The sequence below is a fragment of the Orbicella faveolata genome, unplaced genomic scaffold (assembly GCF_042242905.1).
Source record: "Orbicella faveolata isolate gen_17 unplaced genomic scaffold, um_ofav_v1 contig_3, whole genome shotgun sequence".
NCBI lineage: Eukaryota > Metazoa > Cnidaria > Anthozoa > Scleractinia > Merulinidae > Orbicella > Orbicella faveolata.
In genome coordinates, this window is record NW_028301558.1 from 4,994,469 (window position 1) to 5,021,804 (window position 27,336).

General features: G+C 38.6%; 2 protein-coding genes and 2 long non-coding RNA genes across 8 annotated transcripts in view; 2 read left to right on the forward strand and 2 right to left on the reverse strand.

Annotated features, from left to right (window-relative positions):
* LOC110042202 (alanine aminotransferase 2-like) lies at positions 1-14,080 on the reverse strand. Its single transcript, XM_020747550.2, has 15 exons — positions 14,000-14,080; positions 13,796-13,918; positions 12,442-12,528; positions 9,201-9,309; positions 8,570-8,700; positions 7,830-7,949; positions 7,228-7,357; positions 6,654-6,867; positions 5,698-5,806; positions 5,132-5,197; positions 4,400-4,555; positions 3,658-3,770; positions 1,678-3,459; positions 627-692; positions 1-398 (listed from the first exon to the last, which is right to left on the reverse strand). Exons 2-13 carry the CDS (start codon positions 13,916-13,918, stop codon positions 3,345-3,347), a joined length of 1,473 nt encoding a protein of 490 aa, XP_020603209.2. The 5' UTR covers positions 14,000-14,080; the 3' UTR covers positions 1-398; positions 627-692; positions 1,678-3,344.
* On the forward strand, positions 4,451-20,637 carry LOC110042206 (uncharacterized). 2 transcript variants are annotated; one of them, XR_002295869.2, is made up of 6 exons: positions 4,451-4,568; positions 14,538-14,730; positions 15,204-15,320; positions 16,573-16,660; positions 18,670-18,801; positions 19,532-20,637. It is a non-coding gene; the product is annotated as an uncharacterized LOC110042206 (long non-coding RNA). The 2 variants fall into 2 exon arrangements; XR_016209653.1 differs by lacking the exon at positions 14,538-14,730 and having other exon boundaries at positions 4,488-4,568.
* LOC110042201 (uncharacterized) lies at positions 9,634-13,029 on the forward strand. The gene has a single exon (XM_089297596.1). It carries the CDS (start codon positions 10,231-10,233, stop codon positions 11,821-11,823), a length of 1,593 nt encoding a protein of 530 aa, XP_089153722.1. The 5' UTR covers positions 9,634-10,230; the 3' UTR covers positions 11,824-13,029.
* LOC110042205 (uncharacterized) overlaps positions 20,565-27,336 on the reverse strand; it is a 15,125-nt gene continuing 8,353 nt past the window's right edge. For all 4 annotated transcript variants that reach the window (XR_016209650.1, XR_016209652.1, XR_016209649.1 and 1 more), the window contains 4 exons: positions 27,043-27,124; positions 25,581-25,696; positions 21,970-22,079; positions 20,565-21,415 (listed from right to left, as the gene is read on the reverse strand). This is a non-coding gene — a long non-coding RNA (uncharacterized LOC110042205). The remainder of the gene's footprint in view (positions 21,416-21,969; positions 22,080-25,580; positions 25,697-27,042; positions 27,125-27,336) is intronic.

The window sequence follows — 27,336 nt, forward strand, 5'->3', positions numbered from 1 at the left end:
TTTAAGTGTATAATGCTTTATTCTTGGAATTTATTACTGACATGGTACCTACAATTGTTTTGTCATATTTTTGGACTATTGTTATTTCTATGGTTTGTTTATTTCTTAGTAACCTGTATTTGTAAAGTTTCCTTTGCATGACTATTAAGTTTCTTTACATTAAACAAATGTTTCATTTTCTACATTGAAAAAAACAGGCTGATCAAACATTGTCACTGACAATGGACAACTGATGTTTTTCCCTTGACCTCTTCAATAGCTTTCTGTGAAAGATGAACTCTGGGAAATGCGTACTAGGACCCAGTTACTTCACTACATGTCATTCCTTCAGTAGAATTCAACATTGAGGTGGTGGTCTTGGCTTTCCTTTGATACGAGTCCAAAATGGCCATCTTTTCCTATGGAATGAAGGTAGGGATGCTAAATGTAATATCCATAGTAACCAGTATGATTATAATTATGATGTATAAAAAAACACATAGTTGAAACAAGCTGAAGACGAATAAAGTAGGGCTCTACTTGAAAACTGATGATTTAAGTGAAATTTTGTTTGACTAAAATCTTTGTCAAGTGTGCAAGTAACAAATCCAAACCATTTTCAATTGACAAAATCTTTTGAAACTTACCTTGAAAAACATCTTGTAAGACTCATCACCAGGTTGAGGTGGATTACAAATTGTACTCATGGCAACCTTTAAGAACCAAAAGAATGTCACGCAATTTTACCAATCTTGCAAAAACATGCTTCACAGTTAACTTTCTCCACACTTTCTCATTTCTTTTCCCTTATTATTTACATTAATAGAGCTATCAAACAGCCCCTTGGAGAAATCTAATAATGAATTTGTCAAACCATGTCAATGAACAACAACACTTTTTCTGTTCTACTTGTGTTGATTGTTCTTTTCTCTGGCCAGAATGCCATTACTTTATGTTACATCATTATATTATGCAATCCTTTGTCACCTGGTGTTTACCACTCATACATAAATTTAGAAGAGTTCTCTTCTTGTGTTTTTCACCATCCATTTCAATCAAGCATGAGTTCTCATTAGAGCCTTTTTCTGTGCTTCAAAATTTTGTTTTTTCTCATGGTCAATACTAATAACTTTTCTTTAATATTTGTTCTTTTACATGCAGCAGTTGTAATACTATTTGACAAAAAAAAAAAAATGGATTGATAGAAAATAAATCAAAATGATAATTATTATTATTTGAAATAACCAAGCATTTTATTCAAATCTGGGAGCACTCTCACTGTAACAAAAACTGTTCCTCAGTGGTACACTCAAATTTATTGAACCATTTTGAACATTACAATATTTAAATACTGCATTATCTGATGTGAGCAAAACAACAGAAACCTAGCGTATAATGCATCATCATCATCATCATCATAGTCCTAGCTCTCTGGGAGAATAGGGTCATTCATACTCATCAGTAATTTTGTAAGCCTTAAAGCTATCATATTAAGAAATACAGTGCATTTTTCACTTCATGAACAATGAATTAACCCTTGGATGTTTGAGGTTCTGTAATGGAATCAAGACTATCAGCTCTTTTCCCCTGCCTGAGGATCAGTTCATCATCTCTAGGATGATTAGAGAGCCTGTTCATAGGCTTATTAGCCTTACATTATCTTCTTTTGCATGTTTGTTTTGTAATTAACATTTGTACCTGTCCAATCATCGAAGGGCGCTAACCAGGTGACATAAATTTCTTAGACTGGTGTTTAACTTCTTTGCTGAATCCGATCAACTCTGCATACCCTCCCCTTAAACCACATCTGCAATGAACAAAAAGAGTTGGGTTAACAGATTTTTTTATGAAATCCTGTATGTTACCATCTTGGAGAACATAGTACCCCAATTGCACACTCTGACATTGGTCTGATCCATACATTGTCATCATGTGAAGAGCGGCATGCAATAAGCAGCTGCTATGATTGTTTTGAGAAAACAACTCTTTTTTTATGGTAGAATTGAATGGACTTGGCATGCTTCAATGGAAATTCGTCCCATCCAGTGCAATAGCAATACTCAGCCTACATGTGGTCCCTTCAAACTAAGAAAACCAAGATGACCTTGCAGGGGTTGGCGTGGAATTCCCATGTCAATCAAGTGGAATGATCATTGTCTCATTAGCAATGTACATGTAATTTAGGGTTTCAGGACAGAACACGTATTTTCCCCACCCCGCGCCGCGTACAAAACAAAACACCTGCTATACTGTATTGAATGCCTTGGGTTGATCTGCTATGAAATCTCTGACGATCTTTGATCATTCAACACAGATCCTTAATTCGGGATTGCTAATTTTATTTATGGAGTTGCTTTTTGTTTATATGAAAAATATGAAAAATTGTTGATATTGCACGACATTGTTAAAAAGGTTCATTCCTTTTTGTCAGGCCTTCCTCTGCTCTTCTCCTCCTCCTAACTGCCCTCTGTCCTCTCCTTAGAAAGGCCTGATGCTCAGTTAGCTTATGTGTGACTTAAGGATATCCAAGGAAGAAAGACCAATAAAGGTACAGTCAGTGGACCCTGCTAATTCGGACTCGGTTATTTCGAATTCCTCGTTATTTCGAACTGAAAACCATTTCTCTTGGATTTGTTTTTCAGTCAATCACTATCGGCTATTTCGAACTGAGAGTTCTCCTGAGTTTCCCTTGAGAGTTCGAAATGGCGGGATTTAACTGTATATATTCGTCGATCGGAATTCAAAATCGACGCAAACTCCTATAGCACTGGCGTTTTGATTTGTTTTGATATTGGTTGGGACCATGCCAGCACATTTTATCCCAAATTTTTGTTTTACAAAATCAGATTTTTATGGGAAGAGAAGAAAGAAAATTGGAATTCCGGCTGATAAGTTCAGCACGGCGTGGGAGGGATCATAGGGGGAACAAGAGAAACTCAAGCGTGGTTTCGTGGCGGTTAATGCCGGCCTTGAACGTTTCACGTCGGATGAAACGCGAAAAACGACTGTTTTGCAGTCTAGAAGAAGATTACTCCGCTCACTTTTTTTCGTGTACACACAGGGAAATGGCACCAGAAAAACGTCGTAGCGATGTCAGTGGTTTGTGGTTTTTTTCATGTTTTCATATTTCTTTCATATCTTTCCGTGTCAGGGCACATGTCAGCGGTGACAATGCCTGGGAAAATGCTTTACAATTGTATAACGTAGTTCATCAACAATAAGTTGGATAGCATAAGTTTAAATAAATAACAAGTTTCCTAGTCTGGTTCCTTGTAACCGCGTACGCAAATGGACAGGTAGAAATCATTCCAGTTATTTGATTTTTTGTTATTCCGCGACTTTTTTGTTGTTGGCTTGTTAAGTCACTACAGCTTGTTATTATCATTATCATCCTTGTATTTATCCATGAATTCCTTGTGAAACTTGCTTATTCTGTCGAACATGGGCACTAGTTTTTCTTCTGGAGGTAGAATTGTAAGTCTGCAAGGAAGAGAACGAGACAAATGAACTTCTTTACCAAAAACGACTTACAACGATCTATCTTGTCTGTTACGGATACGCCTTGTTAACTACCATTCTACCTTAATAATCACGTCAGTTGAGTGCTCCCAGAACTAGTCTCTTCAAATAGTGTTAGCTTCGTTGAAATGCGTGAAGATGTGTAACGTAAATTCTCACCTAAAATGATGGGTCCCTTCCTTCTGTCCAAACAAATACCCACATACGGGAGTTATTCCAGTGGCCTCAAGCATCTGCCAGCAGTAGAACTCGTCCGGTCCACAATTTGCTAACTGAAAAGAACATAAAAACAGCCGCTTACAAAGACAGTCATGACTCTGTCCTTTTAATTTTTCCTCAATACATCGGAGAAACAAAAAAAAAATTGCCAATACGTGGACGACCTCCAACCACTGCACACTTATGTGGCTGATAGTGTACGATAGTTCGGCCAATCAGACTGCAGCATTAACAGTAGCTTGCTAGTAAAATTCTATATATTTTTCCAAGGAGATTTAGAAATATTACTGGACATTTCATTTTCCAAAAATATTAAGGAAAGGAAGTTGGCCGTTATGCGACTTTAAAACCTCAAAGTTTTCTATGAACTGATTAGCGTGTGTGAATAGCTGCAGGTTTCACACAGCAATACAATCCTCGCGCGATTTTCAAGTGCTAAAGCGTGGCCGGTTAAATACTACTGTAGAAAAATCATTGGAAATTGTTATTTGAAAGAAATTTTGTTATAATTCTATTAAAGCAATTCGATTATTCGTTCTCGCTTTCTAGGAGGTGATGGTTGATTCCGGCTCATCAACTATCACCTCATTAAAATCTCGAACTTTTAGTCTACTGTAATAGCAACTGACTCAAACTTAAGCTTCCTTCCTGCTTAATTCACACAAGTGATGCCAGTTCTTACCTTGGCCTCTTCTATAGCTTTCCGTGGAAGATGAACTCTGGGAAAGGCGTACAAGGCTCCAGTTACTTCACTGCACGTCATTCCTTCAAGAGAATTCAACATTGAGGTGGTGATCTTGGCTTTCCTTTGATACGAGTCTAAAATGGCCATCTTCTCCTATGAAATAAAGGTAGGAATGGGAGATGTTAAGGGAGGGTATCGCAAAAGCAATTTCAACATCGAAACTATCTTGAACAGTGACATGAATCTCACAGAAAATAATAGTGTAGTAAACTACATAGAGGAATACCAGAAGGAGAGTAATATAGTTACTCATAAAGATTCCAGCCGAGATCTGAGACTGTGGAAGACCAACACATCTTATCCGACGATTGTATGGTTTGATAAATAATATTCCGCGTACCGCGTATTATCCACCAGTACCATTGAATAAGCAGATTACTATTCGGCTGCCTTATTTTCCTTGTAATTTAGGATCTTTTTTTGCCCAAAATTCGGTCATTCTTCTCTATCCGGTCCCTCGTCCCGCCCGCACTCATTAATCTGCTTTCGCTCTGCTCTCAACTGGTCAGACCGACGTAATGCAGTGATTGGATATATGAATTGTCTTGACTTTTTCTTTACAAATCGCGCCACAGACCAAAAATGAAATGGATTGTAAAAATAAGCTTTGAAACACTTCTCAAACTGTAAATCTGCAAAACCCAGAACATAAAATAATCAAAATCATACCTTAATAAACACTTCGTAAGACTCGTCACCAGGTTGAGGCGGATTGCACATCGCACTCAGGGCGGCCTTCAATAGTAAAGCAAATTTACTTTAATTCAAGAGAAGATCAAGGTAACCTACCTTGATCTTCTTTTGCTATTGTATTTCCCTTGTATTCATTTCGAAAAGAACTCATTTCTGTGTCGAGAGTTTTAAGCAAACGCCTTAAGTTTTTGCTGCGATGTACAAGACTACCCCCATATATACAGTCGGGGAACGTATGCCAGTTGATAGTGGACAGGTTCTTTTCATAGCCCTATCACGCGGGCCTGTCAATCATAACAACGCATTACAGACATAAACAAAAAACGCAAGGAAATCAGAAAATGCTAATTTTGGCACCTCTGATACCTAAATGTAAAGTCAGTCATTCGGTCGGTCGGATAGTCGGACGATCGGTCGATCGGTCGGCGATCAATCAATCAATCAATTATAAAGTAATTCCCTTCTGTATGCAACTTACTTACGAGTGACCAGAAGTTAGAGATGGTCACGAACGTTAAAATATTGTTTTTTACAAAAAATACCTGTCCAATCGTTGAAGGGCAGCTATGTGGCGTGAGTTTGTTTCTAAATTGACGTTTGACCTCTTTGCTAAATGCTACTAACTCCAAGTACGCTCCACGTAAGCCACACCTTAAAAATCAGGAAAAACAATGGGGGAAAAAAATTAACAGTACTTCAATTCAACACAATTTGACTTGTGTGTACATGTATATTCAATAGAAAAAATGGCGCTAGTCAAAATATTTACTTTGAACCCGCTAGCATAACGCACACATAGTCAAAGAAAACCTGGAAGCGCTTATTTTGCAAAATGCCATCCCTTACATTTTCACAATTAAATATTCACTACTCAGAAAAGGTCACTGAAGTTCTTTGGGTAATGCTCTTTTCAACAAAGTTATTTCAAGGGCTCTGCAACAACCCTGATAGTGACTCTATGTTCTTTAAGCGTTGGATATGAGGTTATAATAATCTCATATCCTACAAGCGTGAGTTGAATAATTGTTTTGTTAAAAACACGCCCAAAACATAGAAAACTAAAATAAAATAAAAAGAAAACGCCCAAAAATCACGCGCACGCTTACCAAATTTGTAGAGCATGGTGTAATTGCTCATAACCCATGATGGCTAAGCCAATGAAAATTCTCGAATTGCTTTTCCAATGATTCAGTTTTTAATAAAGGGGATTCTAAGCTCTTTGTGTGCAATATTCAAGGAGAAATTGTCTTTCAAAAGCTGTAGAATTTTAGGTGATAAAAACATTAATGAGCTCTTGCCTTTTTGTAAAATTTTGAGTTTTTTAAACCGCGTCGCACAGACAGTATTCAATACATTGGGCTCAAATTCATTGACAGAGTTAACATTCTGTTTCAGCACTGATTGTGTTTTTGTGGATCCATTAGAAACTGAATCGCTTATGCTAAATATACATATTCTTTGACTCGCCTAAAAACATTAAACAAAATGCTTCTCTTACTCGCCATAAATTCCTTTGGAGACTGAGTGTATTGACATCAGCTGAAATTTAATGTACTCGGGTCCAAGGTCCCTCAGAACCTTTTTGCACGAGTGGAACTGGGCCTCATTCGTAAACAGTGTTTCCTGATATACTTCATCGGCGAATAAAACCAGTTTCTCTCTGGCGCAAAACTTGATAACGTCTCTAATGGTGTTATAAGTCAATACATGGCCTATGGAAAAAAAGAAAACGAAAAGTGAATAAACTAACGAACGAACGAACGAACGAACAAACGAACGAAAGAACGAGCGAGTGAGCAAACGAATGAACAAAAGAGCGAGCGAGCGAACGAACGAACGAACGAACGAACGAATGAGCGAGCGAGCGAGCGAGCGAACGAACGAACGAACAAATGAACGAAGGAGCGAGCCAACGAACAAACGAACGAACGAAAAAGGCAAAATTTAATACGACTGAAAATGACACCGCCTCTCTGAGAAGCTTCTCGTCGTTATTTTCTACCAGTGAGAACAAAGGACGTTTCCCTGATTGATTTCAAAGTGTGTTCATTAACTTTGCCTGCACTTGATACCTGTGGGATTTCCTGGATTAACGAGTACCAGTCCCCTCGGTGTACAGTGTGGCTTGGCCTCGTCTAATGCTCTCTTCAGTTCGCTAGTGTTAAAATTCCAGTTGTTTTCTTCATCCAAATAGTAAGGAATCTACCCAGCAAAAAAAAAAAAAAGGTATTGAAAAAAAAGGAAAATCACATGTGTTAGTAACAGTAATTATTGTTTTTGAAGCTCGAGCACCAAACCCAAGCTTGCATTTCTGTTAGCGTTCCCTGGGCTTTAGCGCCATGCTTAAGGCTGACTTTTACAGCAACAACCGTACAGCAAATGTAATTAACCCAATCTATACGGGTAATCAGTTTATGTTGATCTTAATTGTGGAATACCTTAGTGTCGAATACGAGCAATTTTTCCTTATAGAAAGGAAGAGAGCGGAAAGACTGTGAGCGAGATTAAAAAAGTAAAAAATAAAGAGCGAGCAGTGAACTCGCTGTGGTACAATCCCCGTTCGGGTTTGATAATGATTGGTATGATTATGAAATTTCGGCTGCGTCAGAATCTTGTTAAAAAAAAAAAAAAGATTCACTACTTGCTGTCTAAAATACGTGAAGACAAACGTTACTTTGTAAAATTTGAAATCTATGCTCCTGGCAGTGTATTGATAAAAGCCCGGAACCGGAATCATGAGTCCTGCCCTTCCTCTGTTGTTGAGAGAACTGGTGCCGAGCGCTTCCACGCCAATCTGAAAAAAAGACAAGAAGTGAGGGACTTTATTTGTTATTTTTTAGGCGAGTCATCGTTTGCGCCCAGCCGGCTCGCTTGCATGTTGTGAGTGTGTGTTTTTTTATTTATAAAACTAGTAGTGGAAACTGAAACCTTGCTGTTGTACGGAGTGGAACGAACCATTTGGGTTCTTACTGGTTGGAAACTGTAGAAACAAGGATTACCTAGAATGGTACATGAGTACTAACTCGGCAAGATCATGACACTTGAACATTCCTATAGTTAACAACGGGAAAATACTTGACCGTGCTCTGTTCTGTTAAAAATTAAAGCAGGAAATTTAAGGAAGTGACGGCTTTGATGTTCTATGTTCTATGACGTAACTTCATTCACATTTGTAGAGGAATTAGCTTCAAACCAGTTTTATTCTTAGATTTTTTGCCCTGCAATCTTCGCCATGCAGCACTCCTTTAGTGTACCGCTCGTGGATTTCGTTAAAAGCACGTTGCATCAAACATATCAAAATTGCACGCCTTGTATAACATTGTCGGTTCCGTCGAAAGAAACTCTAGGCTTAAAAATTAAGAATTAGCGATATACGTGCTAACTACAAAACTGACTACAAATTTTGTGACGAACCTGTATGCCTATTGATCCCCCATTTGTTAGAATGATGTCATCTGGATCAGCAGGATAACCATCTCTTCTTGAGATAAATTTGGCTACATCTTCACGAACAAGTCGTAATCCAACGAAATCAGTGTAAGAACCTACACGAAAACAAAGATATTATTATATTGAACGAAACGTGACCGGGAGGGTTGATCTGATCACTCTTAAGACCACTGGTGTAGGGAGAATCTGGTTTGAAATCAGATAAGCCGTGCGTCCGTTCAGTGGTTTCATTGACCGGTTTTCCCAGCTAGCCACTAGTTTTAGAAAGGTCTACCAAGAGACTATGATCTATGATCATAGTCTCTTGGTTCCAGTCATAGTCCCACAAGTTTCTTAAGAAATAAGAAAAAGCCATATACTGATATGAGATGAGAGACTGGATAGCAAAGGGATTATTTTATCGCCATCTGAAGGGGAGGGCTACTGAATATAATATATCAGCCTTCATGATTACAGCTAAATTCAGTTTTAGTCAAACTCTCGAGCAACTGATGAGAGACAGCTGCAATCGCACTAAGTTTAATGATCTCGCTAAGTAACAAAGGTCAGAGCAGATAGACATAATAAAAACAGTGAGGCAGAAGGTACTTCTTACTTATGGTACATCCTCGTTTTGCCTTAAGGATTCTGCGAGCTTTCTCTTTTACATCTACCGGGTAGCTTGGGTCATCAAGGCAATTTGGACAAAGGAGACATGCTAGAAACTGTCAACAAAGATATTAAAATGCTTAATACAGTACTTAAATAAACTTCTGTCCTACAATCATGGACAAAAGTGTTGACACGTTTGAGCAAAACAAACGCTTTCCATCGGCGTCCTTCCGTAATTGAAAAAAAAAAAAAACCATCTGTTTTGTCGATAGCCAGGCCCCCTCTCCCCTTTTTCAATGCTGAAATACGCTCCGTGGACACTGTCAAATTGTTGCAACATTGAAAAGGGGAGAGGGGGTCGAAATGTGTAAAATGGAGATTGAAAAACTCACGCATTCTGCGAAACAGGTTTTTTTCGGGAGTTTCTCAGCTGCTTTTGTCCATGATTGTAGCTTCGCAAGCAGACATTAAAGGAAATTTCAGGAGAGGGAATTTTTCTGAGTAAGGATGTTTTTCTTCTTTAGGTTGTGCTTAATTTTTTAGTTTTGTTCCATAAATTTCTTTTGCCCAACTAGTTTTGCAATTTTTTTTTTCGCTGACTTGTACAGGAAACCTTTTTGGTCTTCCTGCCCCCTCCCCCCTCGTCGAATTGTACAAGATTGCGTGACGGCTGTTAGATAGCGTGCCCAAATATGTGGTTATTTTTGTCGCGGCTGAGCGAATCTGTAATCTAATAAAGTACTACCTATAGTTCTATTTGTGACGCTGGCCGTTTGTGTGCTTATCGCCAACTACCGTTGTAAGGAACGAACTATGAGCCGCTTTTTTCAGTTTCTGGCCGGACAGTGTTTCTTTTTTCAGTTTCTGGGAGGACACACTCCGCTCTAAAACTAAAACAGATTTACTGAAGTTAGCCGTATCATATAACGCGTCAAGGTTAACCGGGCACTGAAATGTTTCCATTTGTTTGTGGAATGAAGCTTTTGATCTGAAGCAGTCAAGTATTACTGGGAATTCAACAGAAAGCATTCAGAATGTTAGAAGCCGTTATAACATTTCTTGCCTACATTGCTGAAAGTTTCACCGGAAGCGTTATCGAAAACTACTCAGGAACAAGATGTCGGCGAGCGAGTTCAGAAAACAGCGACAGTACGGAGGTAGAAGCTCTGGTTCAAGAAGGAGCACTGAGTGATTTCACAGAATTTGATCCAAACGACACTATTTTTCAAGAATTCAATCCACCACTTGGACACTATGGCAAAATGGCGTGGAAACTTTCCCGTCCCTCGGCTTGGAAATCAATGCTTCTGTGTTTCAAGACTGTGTTTACAATGCAGTTCGTGTTCGGGTCTAGCATCGGTTTGCTGGCAGTCGCAGTCATTTTGTTAGACCTTAACACGGCTGATCTTTGCTATGAAAAGACGTTTACATGGGACAGCATTCCGCCTTTAATTCAGAGTATTCGAGTTACAGGCCAGTGTGTCGAAGGGTTCTTCATCGAGATTTGGCATTTCTCGATAATGCTGTGCATGTTTGGTTGTCTGGTTATGAAAGAACTCAATCTTTTAACGATAAATCTTCTCGCTGCCTTTACAGATACTTGCTATCGCCTTTTTCTACAGATGTATGGCATCTACAAACGTCCCTGGATGACGTACCCTCTGAATGTTTTGTCAGCCTCGCTGGTAATCGGTAACAGCTTGATCATCGCCAAACGGATCATACCCGTACAAACGTACGGCAAGAAGACATTGTGCAAGGTTGCAGCTTTGTTAGCTCTGCAGTTTTTATTTGGCTTTCCGATCGCCTGGTCACTAGCTTACAAGATCTTTCCGTGGTATACGGAGAAAACCGAGCTACAGAAAGTGTTCATTGCAGCATTAAGCCCATTAATAGTGTGTATCCCTAAAGTCATCGCTCGCACAGCCGTACCGAAGCTCAACTTCGTTCACCCCCGTGTTCTGCACCTCTTAGTGAGTACTCTGTACACTGCGTCAGCGGTAGTCTTTCGTGTCATGCAAGCAGAGTTGACAAGCTTTCCGTTATTTGTTGCTTTGGGAGTTGGCCACGCTGTAATCGATCTTCTGGAACGCATAACGGTTATGATGCGAGACCACATCTGGGAGTACATGTATAAACTCATGTCTCGCTGTGATAGATCACAAACGAGGAATTTCCACGCAGGACAAGCTCGCACTCCTCGAAGCATGCGTTTCGTGGCAGATGTCAGCATTCAGCTTCTTCTCACAGAGCCCACTGCTTTGGTTTCAGCGGTTGGATTCATCCAGCTCTACCAGTTTATGTACCCTGATAATTTGCACGCGCCTGAAGATTACTTTACAGGTCTTTTCTGGGAGTTTCTTTGGCGTTGTCTTGCCGGTCTTGCCATAGATGTGATTTTCAACGCCATTTCTGTGTGGTTGCAAGTGATGCTGTTCAACATTGCCGTGTTAAGAGTGTGGAACAGTAAAAACTGGCGAGCCCACGTTACAGCTAATGCAATATGCACAGTTATGGTGGCTTTGTACTTCACAGAGTACCTCTTTGCTATAGTTAGAGGCAAACATGACGGTAAAACGGCGAAAAGATTTGCTTTTAACTGTTCTTTACCCTTTTCTAAGTTTTAATCATAGAGCTCGTCAATTCTAATGTATAGGCTCCGGCGAAAAAAATTCTCGAGAGAAAAGTGGGCCGATTGTAATGTCATTCCTGTGAACCGTACATGTGATGTCACGACAACACAGTGTTTCCCGGCAGCTGAATGCTGATTAGCTTATTAAGATATTACAAGTTCCGGTTCGTAAAAAAGCATAAAATGAACTTGCGTAAACATCCAAAATATCCGGACTCGACCGAATAATCGGAATCTATGTTGTCTGATGCCATTTCTTGATGCTTTTTAATGATTTTGGTGACTGAGGGTCACAATATGGAGATTTAAGGTCAGAAATTTCAGATGAAACCCATTTAATCGCATGATCATTTCAAACGCCAAGAAATTGGCTTCCCGGCTACATTAGGTCACACATTTCCTTTCGCGCGGCCGTGAGCCAGAATATCGAACTTCAAACCTTCGCAGATAAGCGAGGATTTGATGGATGAAGTCGATTTGTTTTTTAATCTTTTCCAAATTATATATTCTTTTTGAAAAGAAATACAAAAAATTGGGGTTAAGGGCACATTAGCCTCCCGATTGGTCTTCAATAACCCATATTTAACTGCGATACTGTACAGACATCACCAACCTGTCTCATAGACGTGATTGGTGGCTGGCCAAATCCTTGAGGATCACCAAAATGTAGAACAAGTTCATCAAAAGGTTTACTTTCACCCTTGTAAAATACAAAAAAATAAAGCATTTTTGTCAGTAAGCTTCGTTGCAGACTGCAGACCAGGAGTAAAATGCACACTGCACAATACAGACTTTTCAAATATCAAAAGGTTTGTAGTCTGCATTTTACCCTCACTCTGCATTTTATCTCCGGTCTAAAGTCTGCAGTCCGCAGTCTGCGTTTTACACTGACCGTATATTCGTTTCTTGATTTCAAGTACCTCCTGTTCTCGTTTACGGGCATATTTGCACCACGCAGTTCGAGCGATTCGTCTGTATTCTTATCTTGTTCACTGTTATGATTTCAATAAGTTTCTTAGATATACCATTAGCATTACATGTAATAATTGTGTAAAGAATTTGTCACCTTCTCATTTGTCTTCAGGAATTTTGTGCTATTTTGGCTTTTTCCTTCCATTCGCGTTAATTTAAAATATCTTATTAACATGTCATTAACATAAATATATTGATTTATATTTAATAAAGTTTGTGGTTGACTTGCTTTCACGTCCTACTTTACTGGAAACCAGCGCGTATCCGCGAATACTTTAAATTTAAAGCATGGCGAAAACGCCGTGGACAATGAATAAACGTGGATTCTAAGTGTTATCATAGCTTGTGAAGAAATTTCGTATCATTTCGTTACCCAGACAAATCTACCCCAGGAGGTTGCCTAATTTCGACTGATTGATCAAAATATCAAAACGAGGCTTGAAAATATCAAAAGTATAAAAGGGAGTGATCAGCTTGAATCTGCGTGAGAAAAAAGTACATCTACACTCGGGCCGGAGTCACGCAATGCACCCCGTCAAGCGTTGTGGACTCCGACACGAACGGCTACATTACATTGTATTGGTATTTAAATGAGACCACAGTTAGCTACAATTTGCATCTACAGTGTACAGAGTAATTTCAAGATGATCTTAAGTTCATTGGTGAAACATCTACAAACTAGTAGCAGAACAGTTGCCTATACTTGAAAGAAGTAATTTTCCTAAGGCGGAAGGAAATGAAGTATACATAACATCTATTTGTGTTATCGATTGGTGACATTAAATGGCAAAGCAGAATTCACGTGTCATGAATAATAACCATGATACAAGCTGATTAATATGCTGGTTTCATGCATTTACAAACATTTATCGTCTTACTCCGGCATATTCTTATTTACTGTTCATGCCGCAGTACTGTTCAGACAGTCTGGATAGCTCTTACAATTGCAATTTTTCTATCAAAATTATCCTCTCTGTTTTATAGATAGAACTAACCCGTGCTAATTCCTGCTGGATCTCGGTGGCCCGAGCGGTCACCCATCCAGTCTGGTACACTGCTCTTTGGAAAGCAGGACTGATAGTCTTGTCCGTAATAATTTCGTCTACCACTGTTTCCATCTGATATAAATGAGAAGCAACGAAAATAAATGAAGCCTTTTACCATTAAATTACTAATAACTGTCTTTTAACTCAACCGACCGTGTAGATGCAACAAACGCTTCTAGCGATAGCTTTGAAGGTCCATTGATTTCGTTGTTAGTTGTCACGAAAACTAAGCCTCGTTCCCAGGGTCACACACGTCACACAGTTGCGCGCGTGCGCTAGGTAACTTGAAATGCTGGGGATTAGGCTGAGGGCGGAAGATGACTGACATTTCAGGTTAGGTTGAAGTGGGAGTAGATATATATCTCATAACCAAGCGCGAGAGCCGTACTCTAGAATATAGGCTCGAGGGTCTTGACAGTACGGACCGAGTTTCGTTGCTGACACCTGTAAATTAAAAGAGCAGGTGTAAAATATTTTGTCTTTGGACACTTTCCATTCGACCAAAAATTCCAGACCAGGAAATGATGTTCTACAGTATTTGCCACTGGAAATTCAAAGCAAGGTTTGTGATTAAATGGAAAGCGCGCATTTTGAAATGAAAATCCCTGTAGATTTCCATTTTTCGTTCAGGATATATGCTAATTCACATTAGCGATAGCGTGAATATTTAGTTTCTTTGTTTGTGTTTCAGCGGGTTATCTTTTGCTTGAGCAAACTTTCGACACTTGTACTACAAGGGGAAAAGGAAAGATGCCCTCATGTCGTCAAGGTCGATCAATGACCGCAAGCGAACAGTTCGTGGTCGACTCGCCACTTGAAGAATGAGACCACGTAATGAAAAGTGCATGTGGAAGGACACAAAATTTTCATTTCGAAATCAAAAGGTAGGGCAAAGTTCAAGACAAAATTTATGATCATAAATAATATGGACTGGAATTGTTGCAGCCATTAGCGTCAACACACATTTTATAATTATTTTTATGATTGTTTTCTTATCTTTGTAAATAAAATACTTTGTATGTTACTAAGTGGAACTACCGTGGATAAAAAGGCATCGAGGATCCAGCAATTCTCCGAAGCCGATTTTCATCGAAAAAGTTACGGTTTCAGGGTGCGTTAAACTACAAAGAAAGAGTGCAAATGAGCCAATCCCGATTGACTTTTTACCTCTGTTTCAAAACGAGCTCTGGTGCACAACCTTTCATATGGAGATGAGTTTGATTTGTAAGTAAAACTCATTTCCACATGAAAGGTTGTGCACCATGACTCGTTTTTACAGCATCTCGGAAATAGCTAATTGAATTCATGTGCACTCACTGGTGTTTAACTCAATTTCGGTTTCACTCTTCTTTTCCAGGTGCAGATGGGTGCTGGGTCTTTTTGCCTTCGGTGTTGAAAGATGACGATATCCAGCGACTAGCAAAGCGTTGGACTCAACTGTCGTAGAATGGGAATGAAGGCGTTTACTGGAGAGGTACGTGGTGTTCAATATGAAGAACAGTCTCACACTTACTGGAAGTTTAGAGTGCACGCGTACATCATGTTTTAGAGAACACCTGTAAGAAGGGGCGCTAAAAGCCATACTTCTCGAACTCGATAGAAACACAGGACAAGCATCACCTGTTGATGTAACGAAGGCGCGTGCAAAAAGAATTTATGCATTAAGGGTTTAGTGGGTTTTTGTCTGTTTTCTTAATCGAATTTTACATTTGCCTTTCACGCCTTTCACCTAAAAGATTTGAAAATAATTTAGTAAGATATTTGAACTTGCGCGCGGAAGAAAATTTAGTGGTGAACAATAAAGACAATAGAGTGTTTATCTCGGAACTATCGGTCTGATAATTGCCTCCTGGAAATTTGATGTTCTTAAAACTAGCATATTTGCCCTCGAAACGTAAGCTTCGAGGGCAAATATTTGTTTTATCATCCGATAGTTCCTCGACAGGAACAGTCTACTGTTTAAGTATAGCATTGCCAGCACTGATGGCCTCCCAATCCAATTCGACACACAAGACAGTAAATAAGCGTGCACCATGTAACAAATAGATTCCATGTTGCGGTGTGTTTGTTCAGTAATAGATCACAGATGACGTGAAAATGTGGTAAGAACAAAAAAGTGGCACACGAGGCGATAACCGAGTATATCACTGATGCTTTTACCACATTTTGACGTCTTCTATGATCTATTACGCACGGCAACATGGAATCTATTGTTTTATATAATAAACTTTTTACCTTTTTTAAATTTTTAAATATTTAAATCTCACAGGACCCCTTTGATAACAGTACTTTATAGCACTGATGGGTTAATCCTGTCTAAAGATTCGTTTATTATTATTATTATTATTATTATTATTATTATTATTATAGAAACAAAAATGGTAATAATGACGTCATCTCTATGTCTGTCCTCCAGAAGTTGATAAGAAAGAACCAATCCAAATGCGAGAATAATTTGACTTATGATATAAAACTACATAGTCCACGTTAAAGCATGAACCAATTGTTAAGTAAAACCAAACGGAACCAATCGTTATTCTCTCGCACGTGTTTTCCCGCGCTTCGTGCGGCTAGTTAGGTTTGCTGATAAACTCTTACAGATGAACAGTTAACCTTCGGTCTACATTTGTACAGTTTTAGTTTGTTTGTCAGTTTCAGATCATATCACATATAAGTCGGCCCTGATTTGATTGCTAAACAGGTCATTCTTGTTTTCCTTTCCATAGGATTAACGTTCCTATAACTCTCAAAACAGTGCTGAACTTCGGTGTAGAGTGAGTGTAACTGCATCCTACACAGCCACACTCAAGCCAGGTAATTCACACGCAAGTACTAAATTTCTGAAAACATGCGCGTGAAATAAATCTAACATGATAATTACTGCTAGTCAAATTGATCTTCACTGCTTACTAAGGGAGTTTATATAGAAGATTGGTTAGGCAACAATGAGCCCTGAATCTCATATACGGGTGGTCTACAATACTTCACAAAATGTTCTATCGCAACAACGGTTGTAGGCCGTTAATACTGACAAAGACTTTGGGCGCAAGCTTGTCAATTAGTAGCATTAATTACTCTGGCAACGTCAAGGTTGGTAAAGTGGGGCCTTACCTGGTTAACCGCCTGCTACTTAACAAGTTCCTCTAGTGCATAAAAGCCCCCGGGGTGATATGGCAGCCACTCACCAATGAAATTGATGCACATTGGTAGCTCTTTGGTAACGCTACACTCAAAGGGTGGATTCTGGTACATTTAAACAAAGAGACAAAAGCAATTGGACGACCAAAAAAAATGCCTCGCCCTACCCCAGTTAGCCTTCTGGTTGAGGAGTCTGCCCTTGAACCCTGGTTGGTTGTGTTCAGTCTTCATCAAGATACGTTACTTGGTACAAAGGATTAGTGTCCCGTTCAGAAAGAGTAACATTTCACAACACGAACTCTAGCATCAGGTTTTACCATTAGGCTCTCTTAAAGAGTGGGAGGGGTGGGTCAGTAGAGGAGAACTCGTGAAACTACCAAACAGTTGGTGTTGTGTCTTCTAAAAGTTTCTGGAGAGGGGAGTAGAGTTCAGAGATCTTATAGTTTGTTATATAGTGTAGAGTTGGTTTAATTGAAATAGACGAAAACCATTGGCCCACGAAGCATTTTTCGGTCAACGGAATTACACACTCTACAGTCTTTATGACGACATTCTTCATCTGGCTGTTGGTATTCCTTTTGCCTTTTGTTTATGTTATTTGTTTGCTTTAGAATATTTTTGCCTGTGGCTAAGTGACATTTCATTTTTTTTAAACAATTTTTTTAGAACTATGGTTCACAAAATAAAAACAAAAAACAAAAAACAAAAAAGGACAAAAAGAAAACAACAACAACAACAAAAGACAATCGTTCGTTAGTTGCTATCTCTCGCAAACTTGAACTTTTCATTAAGTCAAGCTGCTGTCAAATTCTAACCGTATTCTTCCAATACTGATTTACACCCCTTACTTGTAGTCAGTAAGAAATTGCAGTTAACCATGGACGGTGTTTTAGGTTTAGCTTATGGCCTTTGCCAACTCTCTAAAGTTTTTAAAGGGATTACAACTAGTCAACAAGCGCGTCCAAAAAAAAGAAAAAAAAAAAAAAAGAAAAGAAAGTTCCGAGCTGTATTCGAACTTCGGGTCACCTGGACTGAAGAGCGACGATGATCTCCATTACACCACGTGGTACACGTATAGAAGATCTGTAAAAAATAATTAGTCAAATGTATAGCGTTTGGATATTTTCCTAAAGTGCTGCAAGATTGTTGCGTATATTCTTTTAGTTCAAGTTGTGATAATATATCAAAAGTGATGATCAGAGCAAAGATAACTTTTTTCCCCTAAATTATGCGTTTGTGATTTTAAAACAAGACTTTGAGGTTTTCCAGAAGCGTACGATCGGAGGTTTGTCGTCGCTCTTTGTTCCGGCACTTTCGATCTTTTATTGATCGACTAGTAGATGACTATGTTATCTGCGGGTATGCCTTTCATGCAGCTGTCCGCTTTCCTGTAACGTAGAAATGTTTCCGTAGAAAAATCACCCTTCCAATTTTGCTAGTTTTCCATGGATTCAAAACCTCAAGAAATCAAAAGACATTAGATCACTCATTTTTAAAAATGAAACAATCGTGCAGGGTGTAAGTGATCATTGCTTGGGATTTGGCCTCTATACTTGGTTATTTTCCCTTTTTATTTCGTCACGCTTCGGTCATAATAAAGATACATTATTCGTAAACTTGAGAGCGATAGGCAATTATCGCTGTACAAAATGAATGCTGACAAACTTTGTTTGTGTGTATTTCAGGTTGGCCACCTTCTTTTGTGCTTGCACGGGGGACTGTTGTTGATTTCAAGATGGATTGATCGTACACCACAGATGATATCTTAGAGTTACCTGCCGATATGTTGACTTGACTACCTCATGCACAAGTGACAGGTAAGATATCTTTTATCTCTAAGAAAAATGTCTTTAATGACTGTTTAACTTAAGTAAACACAGTAGAACCTTGTTAATACGGTCACCAACGGGCCGTGAAAATTTAGCCGCATTAACGGGATAGGGTCAAACCTCACGACTGGTCTAAATTGAGTGAAGTCTTAACAGATCTATCACAATTGCACTTCTGAACAACTGTTCATTAATAAGCATCCGGAATGCAGATGTAATTTTTTAAAAAATTGAAACTTGAACCAGTATATGAACAATAGAAAGATGAACATAACTGTTTTGAGTAACCGTGTTCACGGGGTAAAATTATAACGGATTATACACGTCAGTTGGGATTTCGGAATGTGGCCGTTGGCCGTATTAAAGGGATGGCTGCATTAACGGAGTTTTCTTTTAAGAAAATGTATGGCCGTTTCGCCGGGACAAAAAATGTGGCCGTAAGAACGAGGTGACCGTAGGGTGGGGCTAGAGGAGCTAAGTCACGACACGATGTGTAAAATTACCTGCAGAAGTAATGAAACTCGAGAGTAATACTACTGTAGAAAAAGCTATTTCCCCGCAATGTTTAATCAACTGTTTGTGAGTTTTGTAGAGGTATTTTCCAAGTGTTTCTCATTGTTTCTGTACTTTTTAGCTTAATAGAAAGACACTTCTCTTAGCAAAATAGTGATTGGCTATATTGTACCGGAATGTGAGAAAATGTTCTCATTTATTTCAGACAGGATGCGTTTTCAGTCAAGAAGAGGAGTTAGGACCTGGGTGAACAACGTTGATAATCCCATTTTGGATTGATCAGACACCGCGTATGTCTTAAAGTTACCAGTCGATACGTTAATATATCTACCGTATGTACCAGTGACAGGTTAGATATCGCTTAGCACTTCTGAGAATACCTTCTTTTATAGCCGTACTGTTTAGCAAAAGCTAAATATTTTAGAGGAGTTGAAAATTAGAACTTGAAAATAATATTTTATTATCGTAGTGAAGACCGCGAATGTTTCTAAGAAAAAAATAAACAGAAGTGAGGATGGATAGGATTAGGAGCTTTCTTAAGAGCTTTCTTGTTTCTCTCTCTTGGCATAAAGTATTTTGGTTCACAAGGCGAGACGAAATGCGATACATGTTTTCAAGACATACGCGACTGTTTATGATGCAGAAAACCCGCGAAATTCAAAATCAATGACAGTACATATGTTAATTCTATCGACTGTCATTCTGTAATGATTCAATTAACATGTTTCTGTCGTTGTTTACGCACAGCTCGACTATATCTTTCTTACGTGATTTTTTCAGTAAATAAGTGGATAAGTTTATTTAGTGGCAGTTGTAAGCTTAGAGTTGAAAATGAAACTATTCGGAATCTTTGTAGCAGTACAAAGAAGGAAAAAAATGGCCATTATGTAATTGTGTTTTTCTTTAATTTTTCATAGGTTTTGTAAAATTACCGTCCTCTATGGCATTCATGTAATTCGAAATCTAGTTGCAAAACGGCAGGCAAAGACAATTGAGTTTTGTTAAGCCAAACGGCAGAGTAAAGCCTCACTGGATATTGTTAATATTACGGGAACACAACAAGTTCATCGCTATCAGAGGAAAATAACACAAGATTCGTAAATGAAGGTTTCGTTTAGATCACAACATCTTCGGAATATAGCGGCAGACATGAGACAAATAATTTGCTTTATTTACCTCTGATAACGAGTACCGTGACACTGTTATTTATTGTACGCGAAAGATATGTGCACTGAATATTGTTTTATTAACTTTTATTGATTTTTGTTTGTAGCAATTTCAGAAAATAAATTACTTTTACAACTTTACAAACTTGTGTGAGTTTACTGAAAGCTATCCTTGCAAGACTCTTTTGCAGATGCGTTAGAAATGACGAGTGACAGAAAGAAAATTTTCAATCTTGGAGGGAAAGCAAAAATTGATGTGGAACAGTAACCTAAAACACGCATGCATACCATGTAAGTGTCTCAGTTGAAAGAAGTCGAGTATACTGTATGTAGTAACTGTAAGTGTCTGAGAACTTCGTGTCTTCGGGGCAACCCGGAGCTAAAACGTTCGGGTTACCCAACACGATGTTGTCAGTTACTTACAGTTACAACATACAGTATACTAGACTTCTTATAACTGAGACACTCACCTAGTACGCATGCGTATTAAGGTAAACTGTACCACGAGGATGAGAGTTCCAAATCCCTGCTATAAAGTATAAAAGAAATGCTAGTTAGTGGTGGTGGTGGGGAGGTGGCGGTGTTCCACATCAATTTTTCCCTTCTTTCCACGATTGAAATTTTTCTTTTGCCACTTCTTAAAACTGGTCATTTTTGAAGGCCTCTAAAAGAGAGTACGCTAGTGAAATTTATACATACAAACGCTTCCCACCAAAAGACTTGAAAAGTTTGATACTAAACGCGCATGCGTAACTGCCAAGTTGTACCACAAGGACGGGAACTCAAACCTCTCGCTGTAAAGTATAAAATAAATGCTAGTTTGTGGTAGTGGCGGGGAGTGGTTTTCTACATCAGTTTTTGCTTTTCTTCCAAGATTGACTTTTATCTTTGATCTTTCTTCAAATTTGTCATCTCCAAGGCATCTGAAACAGAAGTGAACGTCGACTTTAAACAAACAAATATCTAGGTTGATATTATAACAAAATATCAAAAAGTGTCATAAAAATCTTTGAAGAAAGAAATATATATTCGACGCCAAAACACTGTGCCCAGCAAATGTATCCAAGAATATTGTAACAAAAGCCCATGACTGTAACAACACTTGTACAATACCTTGGAATTGTGCAAAGTTGTCGATGTAGCGGAACTAACCAAACAATATTTTCCCTTTGCACGTGTAGTTTTGCCAAAACTGGCCCAAGAATCGATCGTAGCGAAATTGCGTCTCAGTTGACATTTTCGCACTACCCAAACATCTCTTAATCCATGTCCATAATTATTGACGTGAATTTTCGTCGACATTTTTTATGTCCATGAATCTCAAAATAACACAGCAAGTTCTTGCTTATTTTACCCTTGTCGATGACTCAAGTTTTCTGTCACATTTTAAATTTGATATAAAATTTGACGAGGTCAAATTAAGCAGAGCTCAAACAATCAAATCTACAGTAAACATGTTCACCGCAACATGACTTACTCGCATTTGCCCATTGCGTTCACAGAAAAACTGCCAAAGGAACTTTCCGGATAGCGTTCATGTTTTCCAAAGCCATCTTCTTCAACTTTAGGGCTGCGTAATGTTGATACCTACGGAAACAAGTAATTAAAATATTTTACCCTTCTCTGATTTCAATGTCAACATTCCGTCTAAATTGAAATAAAAGGGCAAGAATAGATTAGTACAAATAGGATGCAAATTCTTTAACGCAACAACGATTTAACTACCTACAATAAACTAGCTTTATGAATAAATATTTCCAAAGCGTAAATTATCAACTCCACCATTATCTTTTCTACAATCGCCACTGATAAAATTCATTTAATTGTCTAAGAAGGTTGTGACAGATGTAAATATGACAAATTTAGAATTACTTGCGTGTTAGACAAACTTCGAAGCCGAACCTCAAACTTAACGTTTTTGTCTAGATAAGCAAGATCTTTTTTAATGAGCGGTCGCGAGATAAAGTTTTAATCAAGAAAACATTCACTACAAAAGTAACCTTGTATGCGCTGCTTACGTTCCTGCAGCTGACCACGTTCCTGCAGCTGACCACGTTCCTGCAGCTGACCACGTTCCTGCAGCTGACCACAGTGCGCGCTGTTAAAACTGTTATGTATTTTTCTGCAAATTTTACACTTATTGTTGTGTCAAAGCCGGGTGGCGCAGTGGTTTAGTGCACGCTTCTCGCTGCCAAATCTTAGATTCGCAGAGTCGCAAGTTCGAATCCCGGTCTCGCCGTACGGAGGAATTTGTTTTCTTCTTTTTACACACTGAAACAAATTGACCAAACCTTTCCTACGCGCCAAATTTTCTATATATTCTATAGCGCAAAATCCCGTTGCTTACAGTGAAGGAAAAAAAGCAAATAATTCCTGGCAATATATACCATATGTTCAAACCACGGCTCCCTTCTGTATATATGGACTGGAAATAACGCCGGCATGGCATCCAGTTCCACCGGCTTAACGAACTTTCATAAAAGGTTTTTAAACTTTAGCTCGCGATATCCGATGTTCCGACATATTTTGCTCAACACTATATGGCGTCCCAGTTTCTTTATGAAGAACGTTCTTTTTATCTAAGCTCAATATTGACCCAATACAGTTCTTTTTTTTTATTTCAAGAAAAAAATGTGTAATCCACGCTGGTTGTTCCTACTGCTGAAAGCTGGTACCCAGTCTCCCTGACGTTTTTGCGGCGTCAAGTTCTTTGCTATGGCTCTCGTATAACATATACACAATTGCTCTAGAAAAAGAATGGCCTGTCCGAGGGTCGAACCAGTACCCTTCATAATTGAAAGTTAACCCATTCATAAAATGTCGATATGACTCGGTTATATAACAAGCTAGACGTCTGGTTTATAATGTACGCCCTAACTGGATGGGTAGTTGAGTGACAACGGAGGAAATTCCCTCAATTGGAAAGCGCACGTTTTTGGTTCTATTATTGAAACTTAAACAACAAGACTACAAGCCCGAGTTTTCTATGAGCGAATATTCTACGAGGAAAATTTTTTCTGTGTCTTACATGCACAAATTCAGAGAAGCTTTCTAAAATCCACGACAAAAGTCCTTGGCACACCTGGATCAGATAGCACGAAAATGCATTGACAAGGCATTTTGGGGACAATACCTGATGACATCATTAGAATAGGGAACCCCCTTCCCCCGACAATGTTGTAAACGGGCAATGACGACTTCATCACGATAAACAACATTGAACTGGGGGGAAGGGGACGAACTGATAAATTTCCCTGACAGATACTGCAAAAGTGGGAAGGTGTGCCAAGACTTTTGTTGGAGATTGTAGATCGGTTTAAGACTTGTACCCCTTGTACTTCTTATGTATACGGTTCAGATCCAAAACAGAACATTGTGTACTGTACAGTTACATTGTGTACAATTAAAATGAAATTTAATCAAGAGCGCTGATAACTATTGCAACCAAACCAAATGCAGGTGAAGGACCACATGTACGCATAGCGAACCTATTGTCAGTCACTGGGGATGGGGGCTTACCCGCATTCTGGCCAAACGACAGATTATCACGTTCAACATCCTTAACGAGTCACCTTGAATCTTAAACCTGTAGAACGTTATAAAATCATTTCAACAGAGATTTAATTTTCGTTACAATTGCGGTCGGTAATTGCAGCTTGAGACAATTTGAATAATGCGGAAAGTCCAAATTCAAAACAGGAAAATTTTCTATCTTGTACTGTTCTTACGCAGGAACAGTCAGTTTCACGAAAAGAAAAATACACGGGTTGTTGGTTTTGAAACGTGATGTTAATTCGTTTTTTGGTCGCAGGAACTTACTTTACCGTAGATGTTATCAGGTAATTGTCACTTTCAAACAAGGCCTTACTTACTTACTTAATCTACTGTGGTTGACCAGCCTTCAGCTGCTATGTCCGTTAGGGAAATAGTCATAACCGCTAGGTTTTGCGTACGTGTTCTCCGCTTAGATATATCCACGAGGTTTTCCTCGGTTAGGTCAGTTCAAGTGCAGATTTCACTGCGTCAACTTCTACTCGGCATTGGGCCATAGTTTCTCTATACACTGTTACTCGTCTATTCTATTAAGTCAAGTTCAGTGCGTGTGCAAACCAAAGTGAGTAATCTATTCCTTGTTTTTTACGGTTAGTTCTTAGGTTTTCTATTCTTATTCGTTTCGGTTACGTTTCCCTTTGTCACCTATCAAATGGTCTGTATCGTTACTAAATCGGTTAGTTAGTTCTGTATGCTCGGAATCGCGCTTGATTAGGTCCATATCTCCAATATAGGGTTATTTTGCCATAAAAGTACCGTCCAAGTTACACACCGTGTAGCCTATTAATCGTTTTCCAGCCTTCCGTACGATCAGTAGAAGTGCCGATTGTGTTACACTTCCATATTATGGACGTTATTGAGAATGTTAGCAATAGTTTCTTCATTTATGTTATTTTATCTTTATACTTCGGTATGTTAGTTACGTTAGCTTCTATTTTCGTTATTGTATTTCAGTTCGAACCGGCATACGGTTTACATTATACGACTTACGGCTAAGCTTACAGCACGTGGTTTAATTCTACCTTCGTCTTGGCACGTGATTAATTTCATTTGAGTCTGTATGGAACATTGATCTCTGTCAATTGAACTCTGTTTACATCGTAGTCAGAAGTTCTTGTCGAGTTCGTTTTAACACTACGCACTGCTCTACGCATGTGATTACTTGGATTTTTGGCCTGCTATATTCTGTCCTTGTAATTCACACGGGTTTGAGAGAATTTCCTTACATCTATCTCCCTGCATTTCTCTCTACCGACAAACAATTCTCACCAAGCGAATATTATTCCAATCTAAAACTTTTTCCAAGCGGTAATGTCTCTACTTCAACTCTCCAGTAAATTTCCTTGTCGTCATTTTCCAGCCAGGAGACACACCAGAGAATTTGCAAATACTAAACACACTTGGGTGTGGTTCTATAGCTGTTCCTTCAATGAGAGGGGGTGTTATAAAGATCAACCACCGGCAATAATCAGTCTCCGGCTTAGGTTAATGACCGAAAAATCCAGTCCACAGTAACATGTTAACAATATGACTTACTTGAGTTTGCCCGTCGCGCTCTCAGGAAAGAGCTGAGCTAACTTTTCCAATAGCGTGAAAATCTCTTTGAAAGCCATCTTGCCAAACTTTGAACTGAAGCTGCTCGCTGTTGATCCCTAAATGAAAAAAAATATATAGTAAAAATGTTTTCTCCGTTTTTTATGACATTTTTTGCAATCTTCACAACATGATTACCAAGTGAACTACGTTTCAGAAAATTTAAAATACTCCTTTCTTTTTCGATTGAAACATGCGTACATCTTAATTACCCTACATATCCTTTAACCGCATTTGGTTTTGTTGTACATAATTCTCCAGATCCAGATCGGGGTTAATTTTGTTCCAAGTTGAATTTTAATTTACGAACTTTCAATATATCCTACGATGGTCTCTTCACATACAATATTCTATTAATTATCTACCCGTTCTGTTTTGGATCTTAACCATGTAAGAAATTTTAATACGCTTTTGCAAGCCTGAGATGAACAGTTTGAGTGAACTTGAAGGTGCCCCACGTCAAAATAAATTAAAAGAGGAGCTCGCCTGAGAGAAACTCGCTCAGTAAGGAACTTGGAACTTGAAATAACGACACTGGCCATTTGACCAGCAACAACAGTGACCAAATTTTGCCGCGTATATAATGTAGAGAACATCGGATAAAGCAACCTAAAGTTTAGAAACCTTGAAGCAAGCGTATTTAGTTGGGAGAAGTCATATTGGCGTCTTTCTTATCCGCACAAAAAGTATCCGCTTTTAGCTGAATATAAAGTACTTATTGTTACAGATTCCTTCAATACGTAGCGATTGGATTTTACGCAATAAAATCTATACAAAATTTGTCAATTCTCACACACGAAAGGCGTGGTCAATTTATTTCAGTGTGTAAAAAGAAAACAAAGGTTTCTATTGAACTCCTGACTCTACACTTAACGACTTTGACGTACGTCGTAAAACGCACACCAGACCATTGCGTCAACCGGCTTCGAAACACTATTAACCTAGAAAAATTGACAAGGCATGCACACATGTGCCAGGTTTAATAGCGAGCATTATTGCTTGCTGAAAGCACGCCAGTAATAATTCATTGAAAGATCTTTCTTATCTAAACACAAACGTTAATTTTATCAACCCCAGCACTGAAGTTCAGTATGTAAATCGTGAGACAGGGCGGGGCAAAGAAATGTAAACTTGCAATTGTTTACTAGACAAGTATAAAGAAAACCTTTTAGTGAAAAGGTTCAAAGAAGACATTGATTATGTTTAAAAATAGCGCATGACAACGAACTTCGCTTTCATATCACTGATGAAGGCTTAAGCATTAACCAAAACGTCTGTTGAAAAATATCAAGAGTCAGTGGCAAACCTTTTTCCATAGAACTTAATATACAAGGCATTGATTAGTTGCACTTAAGATCTGGGTGTTTAAAATTAGTCTATTGCAGTCAATAAAGTCAGTAATCACCGTTGTCAGGTTGGCCACTCCACCAGCAATGTTCATGGTCAGACTGATAGATACACCATAGACCAGCTCTTGTAGGCAAGTCCTAGATGTCAATCAGAATGACTGACAATCAGTGTCATAATTGGAATGCCTTGTAAAAAGGGAATTTTAGCCCCAATATAACATTCCTAAGAACACGCCATTAAATAAATACATTCTAGCAAAGACACTGACTGTGTTTTCATGAGTGGATGTTTTACAACTGGATAACAGATGATTTCACATTACACGTACTGTGCATAAGCATTGGTTTTG